At 40.6% G+C, this 19,476-nt stretch overlaps 1 protein-coding gene across 2 annotated transcripts; it reads right to left on the bottom strand.

Annotated features, from left to right (window-relative positions):
• Window positions 1–1,791: 1,791 nt before the first annotated feature.
• On the bottom strand, window positions 1,792–19,203 carry napbb (N-ethylmaleimide-sensitive factor attachment protein, beta b). 2 transcript variants are annotated; one of them, XM_076272270.1, is made up of 11 exons: window positions 19,009–19,203; window positions 8,642–8,727; window positions 8,049–8,165; window positions 7,422–7,468; window positions 6,855–6,932; window positions 6,489–6,544; window positions 5,743–5,827; window positions 5,108–5,212; window positions 4,396–4,464; window positions 4,143–4,193; window positions 1,792–3,863 (listed from the first exon to the last, which is right to left on the bottom strand). In XM_076272270.1, the coding sequence occupies exons 1-11, from the start codon at window positions 19,104–19,106 to the stop codon at window positions 3,762–3,764; spliced, it is 894 nt and encodes a 297-aa protein (XP_076128385.1). In that variant the 5' UTR covers window positions 19,107–19,203; the 3' UTR covers window positions 1,792–3,761. The 2 variants fall into 2 exon arrangements, with proteins under 2 accessions (XP_076128385.1, XP_076128386.1); XM_076272271.1 differs by lacking the exon at window positions 19,009–19,203 and adding an exon at window positions 9,451–9,755.
• Between the last annotated feature and the right edge of the window lie 273 nt (window positions 19,204–19,476).

Raw genomic sequence — 19,476 nt, 5'->3', positions numbered from 1 at the left:
TGACATTCTCCTTTCTACACTATCTGAACTGTGAATTTCTGGGAAAGCTCTTGACTGGTTTGAATCTTACCTTAAAGGGTCTTCTTTTAGCGTGTCTTGGCAGGGACAGGTATCAAAGTCTCATGACTTCACCACAGGTGTGCCTCAGGGATCAGTATTAGGGCCCCTGCTTTTCGCTATTTGCACCACTTCCTTTGGTGAGACCATTCGTTCCCATGGATTTGACTATCATTGCGATGCGGATGACACTCAACTTTACCTATCATTCTCACCTGAGGACTCTAGCGTTTCCCATCGGATTTCTGCATGCCTTAAGGATATTTCAGTCTGGATGAAAGATCGCCACCTTCAGCTTAATCTCTCAAAAACTGAGCTTTTGGTGTTTCCAGCTAAAACAGCTATTCCCCAACAGATTAACATCCAGTTTGACTCATCTTCACTGACCCCAACTAGATCGGCCCCGTTATTGATGACCGACTTAACTTCCCTGAGCATGTAGCCTCAATTGCAAAATCATGTTGGTTTATCCTTTACAACACAGGAAGATCAGACCTTGAACATTAGGAAGAAGACACATGTAACTCACCTCCTAGTTACTCTCCACTGGCTACTGGCCAGAATTAAATTTAAATCTCTCACTTTGGCCTATAGGACACTGGATCTGCTCTCTGCTATCTTAATTCAATGATCAAGATATATATCCCCAACTGCCCACTGCGGTCTTTTGATGAGCGTCTGTTGATGAGCGTGCTGCTGCCATCTGGCTTGCGTTTTAAAACACCTATTGCTTTTAAACAGAGGTACAAAAATTCCTTCATCCCCTTTTCTATCCAAGTACTGAATGCACACAACAGGAAAAGATAGATTTGTCCATTCAGTGACCCCCCCCCCCCCCCATATTCACTTCCTCCTCTTATATCTAACTTATTTAATTAAGTTTTATCTTGGTTTTACTGACTTTTTAGGCATTGTCAGACCTATTTATCACAACTAAATTATTATTTTGTGCATATCTGTCTGTATTGTATTGTGTTGTGTCTTGTCGTGTGGTATGTGATCCTGTCTGCAATCAAATTGCCCATTTGGGACAAAGAAATAAATTGAACTTGAACTTGAACCAGCCATAAATGGTAGGTCGAATTCAAGACTCTTTTCCTCAGTGGTTCCTTGTTGGTGGGATAAGTTGCCCAGTGCTCTCAGTTCCTGTAATAGTTTTGGGTCTTTCAAGAAGGGTCTAAAGGCATATCTGTTCAACATGCACTTAGTTTATTAAGTATGTCTTATGCGTTATGGTTTGTATATTATAGTATTTATTTTCATTAGGCTATTGATTGCATTGACATTGTTTATTATTGCTAATTTCCTGTAATTTCCTTTCCATGTACTCTTACCAACATTTTAAATTGTTTACTGTTAAATTTAACTTTGTATTGTTGCTATTTGTATGTCACTTTGGACAAAAGCATCTGCTAAATGCCATAACCATGACGTTTTTTGGGGCCCAGAGGTGTGTCAGTTGTGACCTCTTAAGTTGGCATGCGAGTTCTCAATAGTGTTTTAAGCCCCCACCATTGACTTCAAGGCAGCGCTGCGACCGTCGACTTCAAGGCACCTAACCCTTGCCTATCCCTAGTGCCTTCCATGCAGCGCTGCCTGGAAGACGACGTTGGGGGCTTAAAACACCAAGTCACCATGTGCTTGTAGAGGGACGGATAAATCAATATCTGCTTTGCAATGACCTTAAAGTGACAGTGGTGTGTGCAGTTAAAAGACACATTCAATCAAACGTAGTTAAGTTTCAGATATGTATTTATTTCTGTACATTAGTACATAACACATGACTATGACTAATAAAGAGGCGTACTACTTTTCAACAGAAACCTTGATAAGCATGTAGCTGGTCTCCAGTGATGAGGACACAATGAACAGAAAAATAAAAACCTCTGGTATGTCTCACAATATGTAAACCACACAAGACTGGACACAAAACGACATGCTCTGACTGGTAATGAGCAGAGGGAGAGGGGACTACGCTATCAGAGACCTGGGGGGTATTCCAAGTACGTGGTTTAAAGGCAAACCTGGGTAAGTTAACTCAGAGTAAGTGGTAAGAGCCCTATGGCATTGTTTTGTAAGGACAATGAAACCATACAGCATATCTATTAGGAGGTTTACCCCTTACTCTTGAGTTAACTTACCCAGGTTTGCCTCCAAACCACGTACTTGGAATACCCCCCTGAAGTGTGCATATATAACAACAATACACTAATACACAAGAGCACACTGACACAGGAAGCACATACACATAAACATCTCAGTCTTTAGCCATGGGGACTTCTGTCAGACTCAAGAAAAAGTATTTCGTTTTTTTTTTTTTTTTTTATATAACCCTTATAAGATATAGAAACATTTTTAGAAGGTGAAACAAGTCATGTAATGTAATACTGACATCCGTACAAAAGATGATATTAGCATCAATAAGCGAAATATTTAAAAATGACGTCTTTTTTGGTCTGTTTTATGACCACTGAACCAAGTCTGAGGGATTCACTCTTTCTTTGGTGCTTTAGTGAGTGGTATGAACGACCATGTTGGTTGCAGAGTGTGATGTGTAGACGTGTGTGCAGAAATCTCGCTTAGGACAGGCTTCCGAAATAAGAAATTACAGGTTTGTCATTGTTTGTCCCTTTTTCATTCCTTTCTTATTAAATTATTTCAAATTTTCTTTTTCACAGACTATGGAAAACACACTTTAGATGAGATGACATGGCTAAGGTGCAATATGTAGTTTTTTGTTGTCAATTTCAAAAAACGATTCTAGACCTAAAATGGAGTATCCAAATAAAAACCTTGGTGGGTAAGTGACTTAATCTGAGCTAGTTCACCCAAATGGGCCACTAAACCACACAAGCATCAAGCCAAATGAGAAAGCATGACGATATTGGCAACTCATTTTTAGTGTTTGCTTAAAACTATATACAGAGCCAGATTTGTATTTTAACAACTAAAACAATGCACATTACACCTTTAAAACAAAACAAAAACAAACTATGGGGGTAAATGAGATGAGAGTTAAGTGTATAAACCCTGTCGTCATGCTCTGGAGAGAAATACTGTACAGAAAAGTAAAGTCATGCAGCGCTCATCATCCCTGAACGATCCATCAGTGGCCGGTAAGGAGCCACAGAGCCCACTCCAGTCATGACCCAACCCCGAATCAGATCTGGACCAAGTCCATATTGAAATACACACTGACTGGGACCTGAAAGGGAGAGGAATATAGAGATGGTGCTTGGAAGTAACTGAGAGAATGGAAGTAAATGGCATTAGGAATTAGGAATTATAATCTCTGTGGATGTTTAGCGTGGCTTTGACTACCGGCCCAGCTGTGGCGCTCGACTCAAGGGATGCTGAGCACGGACAGATTACAATCATAATCTATGTTGCCGTTTCTATTTGGTAAAACGGAATAAATGTATCGCTTCAGTACTCAAATAAATTCTACATCATTCTCTTCACGAGTTGCAGCATTCATAACTGGCTTATACTGAATATGGGACTGAACCAAGACTGGCATTGCACAAAAATAATAATAGGTCATAAAAAATAAAAAATGGCAGGGAGTGTGTTAAAGGAAGTTGGGTGTGGGGGGGCGGGGGAGTGGTGGTTGAGGGTTGGGGTGATTGCTGATGGAAGTAGGGAGGTGGGGTGTGTGTGTGTGTGTGGTCATGCTGTGAGTTGTTCTCCCAGTGCTCTGTGTCTTAACGGAGATCGCCCTCATCTCCCTGGATGGTCTTCTTGATGCGGAGCAGCATGGTGGTCTGCCACTGGTCCAGACGGGAGATGGAGTCAAACTCTTTCACCTGCACACACACACAGAAGCAGACTCAAGTCTACAACAGATTTGCAGGTAACTCTCACACACTCTACTGCAACCATGACACACACACACACGCGCGCGCGCACGCACGCACACAGGTAGAAGCTGCATTAAATAAATGCAAAACAGTCTAAGAGCATACAGACACATCGTATAATTGTGTATTAAAAATCTCCCTGAATCTCTCTGAAGCTAATGATGGCGTTTGACTGGGCATTTAGGCTATTATTGCTAAAGATATTTGAGAGACAAAGAGACTCACGGCTTCTGTGAAGGCTTCACTGTTCTGCTCCTCATGAGCGTCCAAAAGTTTCTATGGGAGACATTAGATTACAGTTAGCAGCAGACCTTCACACCATTCAGACAAGGAAGTCTTCAAGATCTTCATTCAGACAAACACACATACACATCAAGAAAATAGCACTGATCACTTAACATGCGTGCTTACAATTACATTCTCTCACACACACACACACACACACACACCTCATAAGCCCTCAACAATTGGTACTGACCTTGAGAAGTTTGCACTCTCTTGAGTCTGAGAAAGCGGGAAACATCTCCTCATACTTCTCCACGGCCAACTATGGAGGACAAGACAAATCAAAACGCATTGTAAAGCTCAAGCATCTCAGTCACACTAACTCAGCAAATAAACACAGCTGCGCTGCTTCTGGCTACTATGCCATGATCTATATTCCCAGGAAATTTGTGCCAGTCTGGCTGCTCAACTATCCAGTAGCTGTTTAATAGAAAGTCCCCTGAATAGGTTAAATTCTTGGATGTAACTAATCGAGGTGTTACGGGCAGTTCACACCAAGAACGATGCCTATAACGATAACAGCAAAAAAGGATGGCTGTAGCATATATGAATGTCAACGCCCACACAAAAAAACAACGACATGAAGAACGATATCCTCTGGGATCACTTTGAGAGTGTTTTGAGAACAATAAAAAGCTGACGGGCCAATCAGAATCCACCAAACTTTAGACATCACATTCATCAACACGAGGAGACACTTTCCTTATCGTAGGTCAGTGTGGACGCTCGTGTCCTTATATCCTTGATAGTTACAGTTATCTTTAGAGTTATCATTCCTGCTGTGAACGGCCCTTAAAACTTTCGCAAGGTATCCATGAAATGTAGCTACTCAACTGTTCAACCCACTGAATAAGGCCAATCCCATAAAAAAAAACATGTGACTTTCATAATAAGCTGCTGCTGACCTTTGCGTTGAGCTCATCCACGATGAAATGGCACAGGGAGGCCTTGAAGAAGTACTCTTTGGCGCTGTATTTCAGTAAGGGGTTGTCCATAGTGTTGGACCCCACCTATAACACATGCCATAACACAAACCAATCACATCAAAAGAAATCACATCACATCAGGGAGGAGGATGAAAGCTACAGAGACTGAGAGGACTGAGAGGATTGAAAGGATTGAGACTGAGAAGGTCAAAGGTCACAGACAGATAAACACAATAAACTATTGTACACTTCTGATCTCTATGGATCTATAATATCTATTCAGAGATGTACACATCACGTATTGAAAGTCCATGTATTACAACATTCATCGTTGATTTATAATGAGTAGCGAAACCACGACTGTGGCCATTTCTCAAAAGTAACACAAAATCAATGCTATGGAAATGCAGTGCCTCTTCATAGATATGGATATGACATAGTATACCTGAAGATTATCCTCATAATAAGCATCACAGCATCCATAATGAAGTTATACTGAACAAGGGAATGAGGACTTTGTCCATAATAATAATAATAATAATAATAATAATAATAATAATAATAAACAATTCACACATCCCACCAAAGTAGTAGAGCATAGTCATGTACTGTACCTGTTCATAGATCTCAATGGCCTTGGGGTACTGTTCCAGTTGGGCACTGTACGCAGCCACCTTCAGCAAGCACTTATTGGCTGAGCTGTAAAGGCACAGAGAGAGAGACAGAGAGAGAGAGAGAGAGAGAGAGAGAGAGAGAGAGAGAGAGAGAGACAGAGAGAGAGAGAGAGAGAGAGAGAGAGAGAGAGAGAGAGAGAGAAAGAGAGAGCGTGAGAGAGAGAGAGAAAGAGAAAGAGAGAGAGAGAGTCAGCACTTCTGTCACATCTGTACTCTGGTTTTACCTGATTCTAACTTATTGAGTGGGGTATGGGTTGGGGATTTGCAGCAAGGATTATGTCAATCTGTACAGACCCTATATCCTACTGTTACCTTTTACAGAGTAGTCACCCTAGGACAGATACAAATGTGATGTTCCTCTGTCTCGAGGAACTTTCTACTTTTCTATGAACCTTGATGCTATCGTATGGATACAAGCTCACAAACACAATTATATGCCGATAACATATGTAATGGTTCTGAAAGAGTTGGATGTGAACAAAACCTGCTACTGAAGCCCACTTGCACAAATCACATCTTATTCCATGTTTTGACATGGATCAAGGGAATAGAAATATTCATATGCCAATGTGTTTGAGAAGCTAAATCCCTGGCTTTCCACCCGAGCTTCATCCCACTATGTAGAACCTGCCCTGAGAGTTCTTCTGAGATTCTGATTCCAGAATTTTCCACCACATCCATCTTACCTGTTTGACTCCTCGCCCTTGTAGTAGTCTGCTGCCTGTTCAAAATGTGCGATAGACTGAGGAGACATCCCCACCATGACAGAAAGATCAGTTAGTGGAACACTCCCAGATCAATAGAACAATACAGAAACAAAAACGAGAAAAGGAATGTTTACCCAAAGGATGGAGGTGCAAGACATAATCATGAAAATGTATTCAAAAAGTGAATAGACACACAATCCAATTACTATGAAATGTACACAGGTGTTTAGGCTATTTTCCGTCTTCTAGGTGTGAAGGGTATATGAGGCTAAGCCTCCCAGATCAGACATGGCCCATGCTCAGAGGAGCCAAGCACCACAGACTAACTCTGACACACACACACACCTTCTCAATGTCCACCAGCTCCGATTCGTACACCTCTGCGATGGTGATGTGGTGTTTTGCGGCGATGGTGAATCTGCCCTGGTGGACACAAGAGCGACAGCATCATCAGCTACCCCAAACAGCACGTTTACAGAGCTCAGGTTAAAGGATACAGGTACAATACAGTCACTTATATATTCACTCCTGTCTTTACAATAATGGATGTGAATGTGGTGAAATGAATTAGAAGAATATGTGGGATTGGGGTGTGGGATTCCAGTGCATTACATGCATAATGTTTGCTTGTTTCAGGCCTTCAGTACACATTTTGATATTTCAAAATCAGATATCAGAGATACATTCTCTTCATAGTGCCTTTCAAATTTCATGATTGCGGTAGATGTGTTGTTTTCAATTATCTAAATGTTATGGTTGGTCCTTAAACAGCAATGGTTTGCTGTCTATGAGCCAATTTGTGTCAGTCAACAGGACACAAAGACACACACACACACACACACACACGAGCACAGAGAGATGGCATGTGCCAACGTGAATAGGGGTGAGGGCTATTTCCACTGGACGTCTTACCATGTCTGTGTATATGTCGATCGCTGCGTTTAAACAGTTGATTGCCTCTATTGTTGGCATTAAGAGAACAGAGGAGGAGGGTGTTAGAACAGACGCTAACAAAGCTGTTAGGTTAGGGATAGGGGCTTCACAAAGGATAGGAAAGGAAAGTAACTAACACACACACACACACACACACACACTCCCTCTCAGTCACACACTCTTGTATCAACACTCGCTGTTGGTAAGAAACACACAGTGTAGACTAAAAGGGATGACAGACACAGAAAACAAAGGTTAGAATTTGAACTACATAAAAGTAAGTATCTCAAATACACACACAATGACACGAGCACTCCCTGTCGTTCATAAACACACACACACGCGTTCATGTCTTGCTTGATCACAAACACACACACTATATACGCAAAAGGGGATGACAGACACAAGAAAACAAAGCCGTTTGTAGCTTCTCTCTCTGTCTGTCTCTCACACACACACACATACACACACACACACAAAGGTAACTCAATACTCTCATAAGGCACATGCAGACAGACACACATATCAAAAAGGGTTTGCAGCCTGTTTGCGTGCATGTGTGTACGTGCCTGTGTACAGAACACAGTCCTTGTCCCCTAGTCTTACCTTGTGGATCAACCTTTTTGAAAGCATTGCCAGCATCTATAAAGCTAGTTGCAGAATCGTGTTTGTTCTGAAGCTGCATGTGAAGTCTGGCTGCCTTGCAGAAAGCCTTGCCTGCAGCTGAAACACACACACACACACACACACACACAAATAAACATATCATACACATATTAAATGTTTTTTAATGTCAATGAATTAATTCGGTTTAATATTCCACATAAGTTGTGCCCCTTCTGATTGGTGAGCATGCCTAGTGCATGAGAAGCACAGCACTCCTGATTGACTGTGAAGCTCACCAATCAGAAGTGCTGTGCTTCTCACACGCTAGGCATGCTAACCAATCAGAAGTGGTGCAGTCAAGGAGTATACATAAATATAAAAATCATAAATGTGACAACATTAACTGCACAAACGATTATTTTTCACCTTCGTGATTAGATAGTTGCATTGGTTCATACTGCGATTGCGATAATTGTGCAACCCTAGTACCACATAATCAACCACACACCTAATCAAACGTACCACGTCAACAAACAAACACACACAAGCTTGATTATGTATTTATACATGGTGTGGTGTGGAAATGAACGCACCACTCCAGTTCTTGGCCATCTTGAACATGTTGGCAGCCCGGCAGTACATTTCACATGCCTCCTCTACCTTATGGTTTTGGCCACCGCTGAGGGGAGCAGGAGAGAGAGAGAGTGTTACCATAGTGACAAACCCATCCAGATGAATTCTACCACAGGGACAGATCTGTGCTGGATTTGGCCCAGGTCAGGAACCTGCTGCTCTGTGGGTTTAGGACCACTACTGCTACTGCTGACCACTCGTAGCTGAGCTACATCAATAACATTGATTGCTACAATCAAACAACAAACACTGTGCAATTACACGTTCCTATTAATGACCACTCATGTTGATCATGTTGATATGATTTGTGAGTCTGTGTCTGCACAGCTAACATCTTGATCCGGTCTCTCTTGTAAAAGATATTCTTGATCTTAATGAGACTTCATAGTATGGGGAAGTGTGTTATTTTAGGAACGATTCATATAGATTTTTGCAACTGGTGTTTTTTAGGACTAGGACCCCATTGAATACAAAACAACCTGTTTCCAATTTTTTTCTTCATTTTCAGTGCCAAAATTCAAGATGGCGGACAATATATGCGGAAAAATAATATAAAGGCTTAAAGTGGTCAACTTTTTGATAAATATACATCTAATAAGGTAGACAAGTGAGATACAGACTATTTTCAAAAGATGTATTGCATCATTTGGCAAAAAATTTGGAGAAAAAAATGGAAAAAATGAAAAAAAGAGAAAAAAATCTGCATCTTGTTTCATTATTGAAGATTTCAACAAAACATTGTCATTGTCACTCAAGTATTTATCCTCACCACTGTCACTGTCTTTTTAATATTGGTGTACGTCTCCTCAGAGCCTTCACACCTGCAAAGTTGCGTGAATGGTAAATTGTTACTCTTGCATGAACACCTTATACTGCATTGGCTGGCAAGACAACAACACTTCACAACAGCCTCTGGTGCTGGTGGAAGTTTTGACAGAACAGGAGCCCATTGCCCATCACAGACATCCCAACCTGCAAAAAGTCATTTCAGGGAGGTATCCCGAAAAAAAAAAAGAATTATTGTAGCCTATAGGTATACTTAGATACTGAAATACAGATGAATGTTTGTTCAATAATGTGTAGTCAGTACACCAAATAAGGAAGGCCTATAGATAGGAATTTTGATAATAAAATATGTAGATTTTGGGAACTAGCCTTGGCATGTAGCCTTGGCAACTAGCCATCTAGTATAGGCCTGAATAATATGCACATGAAATGACACTTGTTCAACTCACCTCAACATGTCTTTTGCAATTATTTAACCTGCCATGGGCAATAAGTCACTGTTACAAACAGTGCAGCATACAACTACAGTATCATTATTGTTTACTCTTATGAGACAAGGGTAGGCCTACACATCGTGTGGTCTGATGTGAAATAGTGCTGCCACTAACGACTAATTTTCCTACCACTAATCTTTCGACTAATTTTTCGATTAGTCGACTAATCTAAACGACTATTTTTTTTTTAAATCAAGTGTTTTGTTGTGTACTTTTTATTTTGAACTCAACTAAAGGGAAAACGTAAAATATATATCACCCTACTTTTGTTAGAAGCTGTATTACTGTAAGTAAACTGTTCAAAAACATTATGTATTAAAAAAAAAACACCCATTTAAAATGCTACCTTCAGATCTACAGTAATGTCAGACCTTTGATAGACTTTATTTGTATGCCAGTGTTGCCATCGACATAGACAACTTCTTTGACCTGAGGCCCGGTCATGGCATACTTTGGGGTCATAGGGCCCACCTACATGAACCCACCCCCCATCAAATTATCATTATATCACATCACAATTATTATTGTTATGCTATATTGTTATACATGCACTTCAAAGCAGCCAGTGTTTAAAGTGCTAACATTGTTCACAAAAAGTTTGAAAACATGCACATCAGAGGACTGCTTTACTAATGTAAAATATAATTAGAATAGTTCCATTGCTTTTGCATGGTTGCATGATAAATACTTCTCAAAACAACAGCAATTATATGGGTGTCATCGTTTTGGGATGTTTCCCTCATGCAAGCATCATATACTGGTAGGCAAATGGAAAGAATATTTACATATTTAATTATGCCACAAGCTTTTGGCCACGTTATTCAAATTTGACTATACAATACTCTAGATAGTGTATTATAGTCTGTGCTCTGTTTTTATGGAAGTTGCATAAATCCACATTGTTCTAATAAATGTAGTTTCATAATTAAATAGCTTTCCAATAGGTTGAATTGGAGATTTGCTACCAACGTTATCAAGTGGTTTCAGTTTCTCTCGCGCATTGAATGAACGCTCATACCACCATTTAATTGTATGCCTCTATGTTTGATGACACCAAATTAGCAAGTAATTCATACTGATTGCAGAAAAGTTTGTTTTCTTTTTCTGTCGGTCCGCGGTTCCTTGATCAATTGCGCAGCAAATTATCAGACGAAGCCCCGGGAATAATTTCACTCCGCGGCTCCGGACCAATGTCCACGTTACGGCCGGTGCTGGTCCGCGCGGCCCATAGTTTGAGAAACGCTGGACTTTGAAAGGCGACAGGAGTTGAGGACTTTGCAAATGAGCCTAACATCAGCATGTTCAAAACAAGTAGGCTACAGGCACTTTGCGCGTCTTACCACATAGGTTACTTCACTTTATCAGTTGGCTTGAACGCTAAAAAAATATGCGTCGTGACTTATTGACCATGGGAAATGACGCGCACCTTGATTGTTGATATCACGGGCGGCGGCATGTTCGGTTTAACGTTTTTTTGTATGAATGAATTACAGTAATGACATGCAGTTGCGTTGTCAACGTGAGACACTTCACTTCATTTATTTCAATTTCCACAATAGGCTACTATATTATAGAGTCTGGACTAGCGTAACCTACTACCTTAGCTCCCCCCACTTAGCTCTGCCTAATAATTAATTGCGCTGAAAGCAGGCAGGCACGCAGCTTTGCTGCTGGCGTTAACACTTGCGTGCATAGTGGTGTTTAAAACATGCCAAAGTCTTAGTAGCCTGTTTAACATCCAAAGACAGTCATTGTACTTTTCAAGAGTTAATAACATAGAGTTAATATAACATTACAGCCGTGTGAGACCAAAAATAAATAGGCGGTCAATAGTAGAACGACTCTTCGACTAAAAAAATTGCCGTCGACTAATTTTCATGGTCGATTAGGTCGACTAATCGCGGCAGCACTAATGTGAAATGGGTCTTAAATGTTCATTTTTTGGGGGCACTCTGACTCTGCCATGACGCTCCTGTTCCTAGATACATTGAACTGATTAATTTCGTTCAGGATAAAAGACATAAAAGCCTGACTACATTGAAAACTGATTGGTTGATTTAGCAAAACATGCAAATCAGGATGCGTCTTGCTTCAGGCACACGCGCACCACCCCTCTCTCTCTCTCTCTCTCTCTGTCGTGTGCGCGCTAAACTCAGATGCATACGTGATTTGAAGTCTCGGTCTTGCGTGCGCGCTCTTGCTCGCTCGCTCGCTCTAGATTCTGGGAGATTTTATCTAATTTGCGGGCATCAGGGAGCCGCTATCAATATGCGGGAGACTCCCGAAACTTCCGGGAGACTTGGGATGTCTGCCATCAACAATTTGTCTCCATCCCAGTGATAGTGAGTCAAGAATCTTTGGAGCAGGCACTGTATCTTGTGCCCAAACATTTGCTTGCCTGTGTGCTCTCAGAATTTCAATTTAATTTCAGTTATAGAGCGTCAAAACATTACACATGTCTCATGGCGCTTTAAAGAGTGTTAAACGGATGGATGAGGACCTACTACAAGCCTACAAAGTGTGTTAATGACACCATTCCCACGGGATAAACGGTAAATGGCGGGACAAACGGTTGACTTTCAATTTCCTACAATACAATAGGATACCCGATAGGTCCGACTCTATACACGATGTGATTGCCCTGAGCGAAGTTTGGTTTTTCCACCTCACAAGCCAACAGAGAGTTGCTAGACTACCCTGACTGCAAATTACATTTGCTGCCGCTAGGGTGCGTCAAGATTTCTAGGCTGTATCTTTTGTCGACGTTCTCCAGTGCCCAGGATAATGAGACTGTCTTTGTTGATGTCTGGTACCCTGCGAAGGGCAAGCACCAAGACATCTGTGTGACATATAGATATATGGGGTTTTGCCAAAATGACTTACTGCTACTGCCACCTTTGTGTGTGTGAACTGTGACTGGCAGTTTACATAGTTCAACAGCTTTATGACCAAGGTAAAGGATGAGGTTGGCTTTGGTTTCCTTCGATCCCAGGAAAGCTTTAAAGTCTTTGATTGGTGTAGAGTCTTGTATTTTGTATCCCTTATCATGTGCTTTTCCCATTGTATGGACCTGTCTCGTCCTGTCTTTCATGGAGTTTGTGATGGTATAGTTGTTAAATAATAAGTATATGTCATTGTAGCCTCGTGCCTTACTTTCAACATTTTCAAAGAAGCATTCTGCCAGATCTTGGCAACAGTTTATGTCACTTTCCTGACAACCATCTCCTGCACAACAGCCATGGCATCTATTAAGATGCTATCCAATATGTGTGTTAATTGCACTGAGCTACTCTCTGTAGATTGTTCAGAGGATGCTGTTTCTGAAACCAGTCACAATTCATGGATGAAGGCAGACTTGGCTGTAGTGGGCAGCATTAGGCTTGCATATAATCAACAAATTCATATGTTCCCACAATTTCCTGCAAGTCCTGTTAACAGAATTATTGAAGACCAAAGAGCTCATTGTGGACTTCAGGAAGTCTAAAGCTAGCACACACACCCATTCTCATCAATGGGACTGAAGTGGAGTGTATCACCAGCTTCAGATTTCTGGGTGTCCACATCTCTTGGACCTCTCTTGGACCCTCAACACCTCTACCCTGATCAAGAAGGCTTACCAGCATCTCTTCTATCTGAGGAGGCTAAAGAAGGTCCACCGGCCTCCTCAGATCCTGGTGAACTTATACCCCTGCACCATCAAGCGTATCCTTACCAACTGTGTCACAGTTTGGTATGGCAACTGCTCTGCCCACAACCGAAAAGCACTGCAGAGGGTGGTGAAAACTGCCCAACGCATTCCTCACTCCCCTCCATTGAGGCCATCCAGGGCAAGCGATGCTTGCATAAGGCGCACAGCAGGTTCAGAGGAAGCTTCTTTCCTGCAGCTGAAGTCTAGCTCTCCATCCCAGTGACAACCACCCCCACCCACCCCTGTCCAATGCCTCCTTGCCTGTGCCTGTTGAGGTGTCCACGACCATGGCAACCTTGACAGGGACAACAAGGAGGCAGACCCCCCCCCCCCCATGTATGGTGTTCATATATTGTTTACATTACATAGCCATATTCTGCTCTTATAAGGTAACTGCTAATACACTGCACATATTTATATTACTCTAAACCTCTCTACTTTATATAAATCAACTGTATACTACTGTCAACACTGCACTATATTTCTTGACCTGTCTATGCACCACCTGTCTATACTTTGTATATCACATTGCACTTTTCTCCTTTTTTGCACTTCTGGTTAGATGCAAACCACATTTCGTTGTCTTCATACTTGTACTCTGCAATGACAAAAAGTTGAATCTAATCTACTCTAATATAATCTATTGGGGTGAGTGCAGAACATTACTTTAATTCAAATGATTATTAGGTTATGTGAAGGAAACTTTTAAATCAGTCAATGTGTTTTTCCGGGTATGCCAATAAATAGCATAATGGTGGTTACACCCATCACTGGTTGATAATCATGACATCTCATGTCACCCATGGTCATATTTATTCCCTAAGTAATTCAATTTTATTAGAAAATGTATGTATATAATGATAATACCTAACATATATCCATTTAAAATGTTTAAAAAGGCGATTATTTGGAATTTTTGGTGATATATCCGCCATCTTGGATTTTGGACCTGTGCAGTCCGGGAAAAAATTGGAAACAGGTAGTTTTGCAAACTATAGGGTCTGAAGAAGTGAAAAAACATAATTTGCAAAAATCTATATGAAATGTTCCAAACACCTTTTTTTGCTACATATCGCCCTGCACTATCACAGTAAAATAAAGGTTTTAAAAAAATACTGATGTCATTCCAAAACAGAACAATTAGGTTGCATGTATGCTATGCAACATAAGATGTCAATGAACAATGGGGAACATTACCCGATCATGCTTACCAAATTAGCCTACATCATGGTTGTAACCCCATAACTTTTACCCTATAACTTTTTTTATCTACAGGTCTACAATTTGTTTCATTGAACCAACACAGATTGACAGGTTGACTGACTATCCTTCTCTGTGACTAACCCCAGCAGTCTGTGAATAAATGATTGTTCTCTACACATAGCAAATTAAATCCAGTGCTTCTGTCAGTCTACATTAGTTACTGATTTGGCCTATACGCAATATCAGTTATTGATTTGGCCTACAAAATTTGGAACCCTTCACCCTCATCAGTGCACAACCAAGGGGGTGAATGGGCTCAAAAGATAAATTTTTAGCTCTGGTTTTGCTTCTGATCTGGTCTGGGTTTTGGCAGGGGCATATTGCTATTTTCACCTAAAAAAAAACCTGCCAGTGTCATCAGGCTGTTTCTGCTTGAAGTCGCTGGCAGGATATAGGAAATTCACCCAATTCATCAACCCAAACCCTAAAGCCAAGGGTAGACACTCGAGTAAAATGACTTCAATCCACAAGTTTTAGGAAACACACTTGAAATAATAAATATATCAAAGTATTTGATGTTGATATTATTAGGCACCCTAGATTCTTTCACTTTGATCATAAACTCCCTGAAGACATTTCAAGTAGGTCAAGCAAGCCACAATGTCTTTGTTCCTGTCTGTAAATATTCTAAAAATAAGACACTGTGATCCTAACAGTGGACAGAGTGGTTTGGTGGTCCCACTATCAGCTTACTGGGGGGGGGGGGGGGGGGGGGGGGGAATAACCATGAATAACTAACATGTCAGGGTACTTTGCGGTGTTTCTGCTCTTAGTAAGTAAGTAAATCTAACGTAAGACTTAAGTTAGAACACTGGTTCTCAAAGTGGGGTCCGGGGACCCCCAGGGGTCCGCAGCACATTGTCAGTTTGCTACAAATTATGAAATTCTCTTATATGGCGAAAAATGCTACAGTATCAGTATTTGCCCAATTTATCTGCTGATACGTTACATCAATGCGTCAAAACACTTTACTATTAATTAACCGCCAACAAAATGAAAGTTATGTGAAGCAAACACTATGTGTTCAACTTCAGAAAAGGTCAAATTTGGTGTTTTGTCCATAAACCTCACATGGCTGGTATTATAGCATAGGGTTTGGTGCCAAAAAGCAAATATATTCTACAAGGTAGTGTGCAAAAGTGGACCATATAAACAACAATACAACATTATAAAAAAATTTTAGGCTGATGATTGATCTCTTTAACAAGAAATTGTGCCTAAAATGCTCAAAATTGCATTGTCCGCTTAAAAAAAGAATACTTCAATTATCAATACTATCAATTAATGCCTATTAGTGAGCTTGAGTGTAGGCCTAGCCTGCTCTGCCAGTTCTTGTCTACACCCATTCAGAACACAAAGTGCAGAGATCTCTGTTAAATCAAATTTAATAGACTTTTACATAGCTAGTACCAGCTGAAGTCTGTAAGGCCTTCCGTAGCCTATGTAAGTGTGAAGAAAAGAAAGGGTAAAAGAATCAGATAGACAAACAGACAGGTGAGTGTGTGTGTGTGTGTGTGTGTGTAAGAGAGAGAAAGAGAGACACTAGCAGTGACAGTTGGCTGTTGATAGCTGGCAGTTATAGAATTTAGAATATCAAATAACCTGAAGCACGTAGTGCTTTGCCCTTCATGGTTGGTGATATTAGTGACCTTCTAGCCTTCTACATTTGAGCAAGCACATTTTCATAGTTCATGGTGGCACAGTCTAGTTAGGTTATATTCTGAGGTGTGTCTTTCTGTTAGTCAGGTGATGGCACACATATTCTTAAAGAAACAGATTTTGGGCTATGTATCCAGTGGCAGATATGGGTGGACTGTTGAATGACCCATCACTAGATACATATGCCAAATTTCTTGTTGTTGTCAATGAGAGAGTATGGAGATGGTGATCACAGATCAGCCAACAATTACAATGTTACAGTGCAGTTATTGTAACAGAACAAAGCAGTTTGGCACAGGAACTGCTACAAATCCACCTGTAACAGTGAGCATCTGCAGCATGCTAAGATTCGCTCATGAGGTGTCCCTATTTCAATGCAGGCAACCAATCAAGAGATATAAGTAATATTTTGAAGTCAATGACTTTTAACAGGTAGCCAGTTTAAAGATGCTAGGATGGGGGAAATATGTTCATATTTTTTGTGTGTGTGTGAGCAGCTGCATTTTGTATAAGCTGTAAGCTCTTTAGACAGGTATTATTACAGCCAGCATAATAGCATTGCAAAAGTCTATCTTTGAGGTGACAAGAGCATGGATTAATTTCTCGGCATCTGGTAAGAATAAGGACTTCCTTATCTTTGAAATGTTCCTTAAATGGTAAAATGAAGTTTTGGTGATCTGTTTTATGTGATTATTTAGTGCTAGGTCCTGGTCAATTATAACTCCTAGGTTTTTAACACTTGTGGATGAGGTCAGTGGAAGATCACTATGTAGTCTGTGATGTAGGATATCTCTCATCTTTTTATAACCTAAAACCATGACTTCTGTTTTTATCGGAGTTCAAAAGAAGGAAATTATTTGTCATCCATGTCTTTATATCTCTTATACAAGTTTGGCTAACAGGGTTAATTCATCAGGTTTTATGGAGAGGTATAATTGTGTATCATCTGCCTTGAGGCGCTCAGTACTGGGGCCCCTGTATTTAACATAATCTGGGTAGATGGTTTATTATGGACCTGAAGGTATGATCTAAACCAAGCGAGTGCTGAGTCTTTGATGCCTATCAAATTTTCAAGCCTAAGTAGTATGTCATGGTCTATGGTGTCAAAGGCAGCACTCACTGAGGTCCAGGAGGACCAGTATTGATACAAGGCTAGGTTTTTTGAGGGAGGGCTTAATAACAGATGTATTAAACGACTGCGGTACATGCCCTGATAGCATTGAATTATTTATAATCTAGAGCAAAACATTATCCAGGAAGGAGAGAGCAGTTTTAAGAAGGTAAGTATGAATAGGGTCTAGACTGTGTAGTGTCTCATAGGGTCTAGTAGACTGTGTCTCATCTGTGATTCTGTTATGTTTTCGCGATCTTTCAGCAATGGAGTATGTGTATTTGGTGAAACTGATTGGTTATTGATCTTATTTCTAATTTTTGTTTTGTGTTTTGTGAACTTTATTCAACATAGCCAGTTATTTAGGCGAAATGTATGGTGTTAAAAAATTAACATTTCAAAAAATTAACATTTCAAACCCACAGAAACCACATAGGCCCCCTGACTATATCCATGGTGTACATACGAAGTGATGGAAGTACGTTAAAGTGAACTATGCCATTAGGCTACTGGCTGGTGTTGATATATTTCGAGTGTGTACATAAACTAAATAGAAAGTCCACATTCAAGACGACAGGAAATCATTGTATCGCGCTTGCTAGCGTCAGCTATACTTGATGGATGGAACAATGTTAGAACCTTTTACAGTCTATGGTTAGAACAAACGCTAGTTGCTTAAAACGGACAGTTCCCAATTTAATGTGCCAAGGGTATCAGTGAGCGAGCCAGACACTGCTAGATTGAGGAGTGTCTAGGTGTTACTCATTGTGGTAAAGGCATATAGGCTTTTGCGATAACTAACGACGTATATCGCCAACTGCAAATACGCTAATGCTAGAGGTTGTCATAAATGTTCTTGTTTATAAAACTGGGTTAGATCTGATCAACCTGACAATGTTGGGTCATCATCTTTGACAAGGTTAGCAAGCTAACAGGTAACGTTAAAGCGGATTCATTAGCAGGCCAGTGTGCACATAATCACAGAATAACATCCGCAGACCCATTTTCCCATGAAGGCGTAATGTTATGTTGACAACCTTGCTATCACAACCACAATATCAGTAGCTGCTATTACTTTGACAGCTAACTTTAGCGTTACACGTCGCAGTGCTAACTACGAGAGAAAAGGTAGGTTCGCAAACGTTATAACACTAATTACACTTCTAGAGTAACATCTTTAAAAGTTATTCACAGCAAAATCCACATACGCGTTCACCGCCTATCTGCATTTTGTCATACAAAATAGTATCCGTGTGACGGATAGCTAGCTAGCTAGCTAGCAGCTGGATAGCTATTTTAATATCCCAGTTAAATTAGTTCTCTCACCCAAACATCCCTCCAAGGAATGAGCCGGATTTGGTTATTTTTTTGTCAGCTTCGGCCATTAACTGAATGGCCTCCTTCTCTTTGCCTGAGTTATCCATTTTCGTGGATGAAAGTGTCTACAAATGCAGCTTTAGTTTAGAGAAGGATTGTACGGATCTGCATCAGCTCTGGCTCCACAACGAAGGATTACAGTCGATGGTTTATTTTAGTGTGGGAGTACCCTCTCGTAATGATTCATGGGAATCGTAGTTTCCCTTGCTTTCGGTCCATCCAAATCCATTATGTCTGGTGCAAAATAAACTACAACTCCCGTATTCGAGGAAAGTCATACACAAACCCTTGTTACGTAACATGTCCAACTGGTTTGGCTTCCCCCACTGCATCGAATGAAAACGAGCATATTTGCAGCACAGCAAATACTTGATAAAGCGTAACTTTTTTTAAGTAATATAATATGCCTATTTGGTA

Source organism: Alosa pseudoharengus, unplaced genomic scaffold (assembly GCF_046254945.1).
Source record: "Alosa pseudoharengus isolate Yale_2024_CS ecotype anadromous, Long Island Sound unplaced genomic scaffold, YU_APseudo_1.1 YU_APseudo_1.1_scf_7, whole genome shotgun sequence".
In the NCBI taxonomy this organism is placed as follows: Eukaryota; Metazoa; Chordata; class Actinopteri; order Clupeiformes; family Clupeidae; genus Alosa; species Alosa pseudoharengus.
The sequence above is the reverse complement of the archived record's forward strand: the minus strand, read 5'-3'. Positions and strand labels throughout refer to the sequence as shown.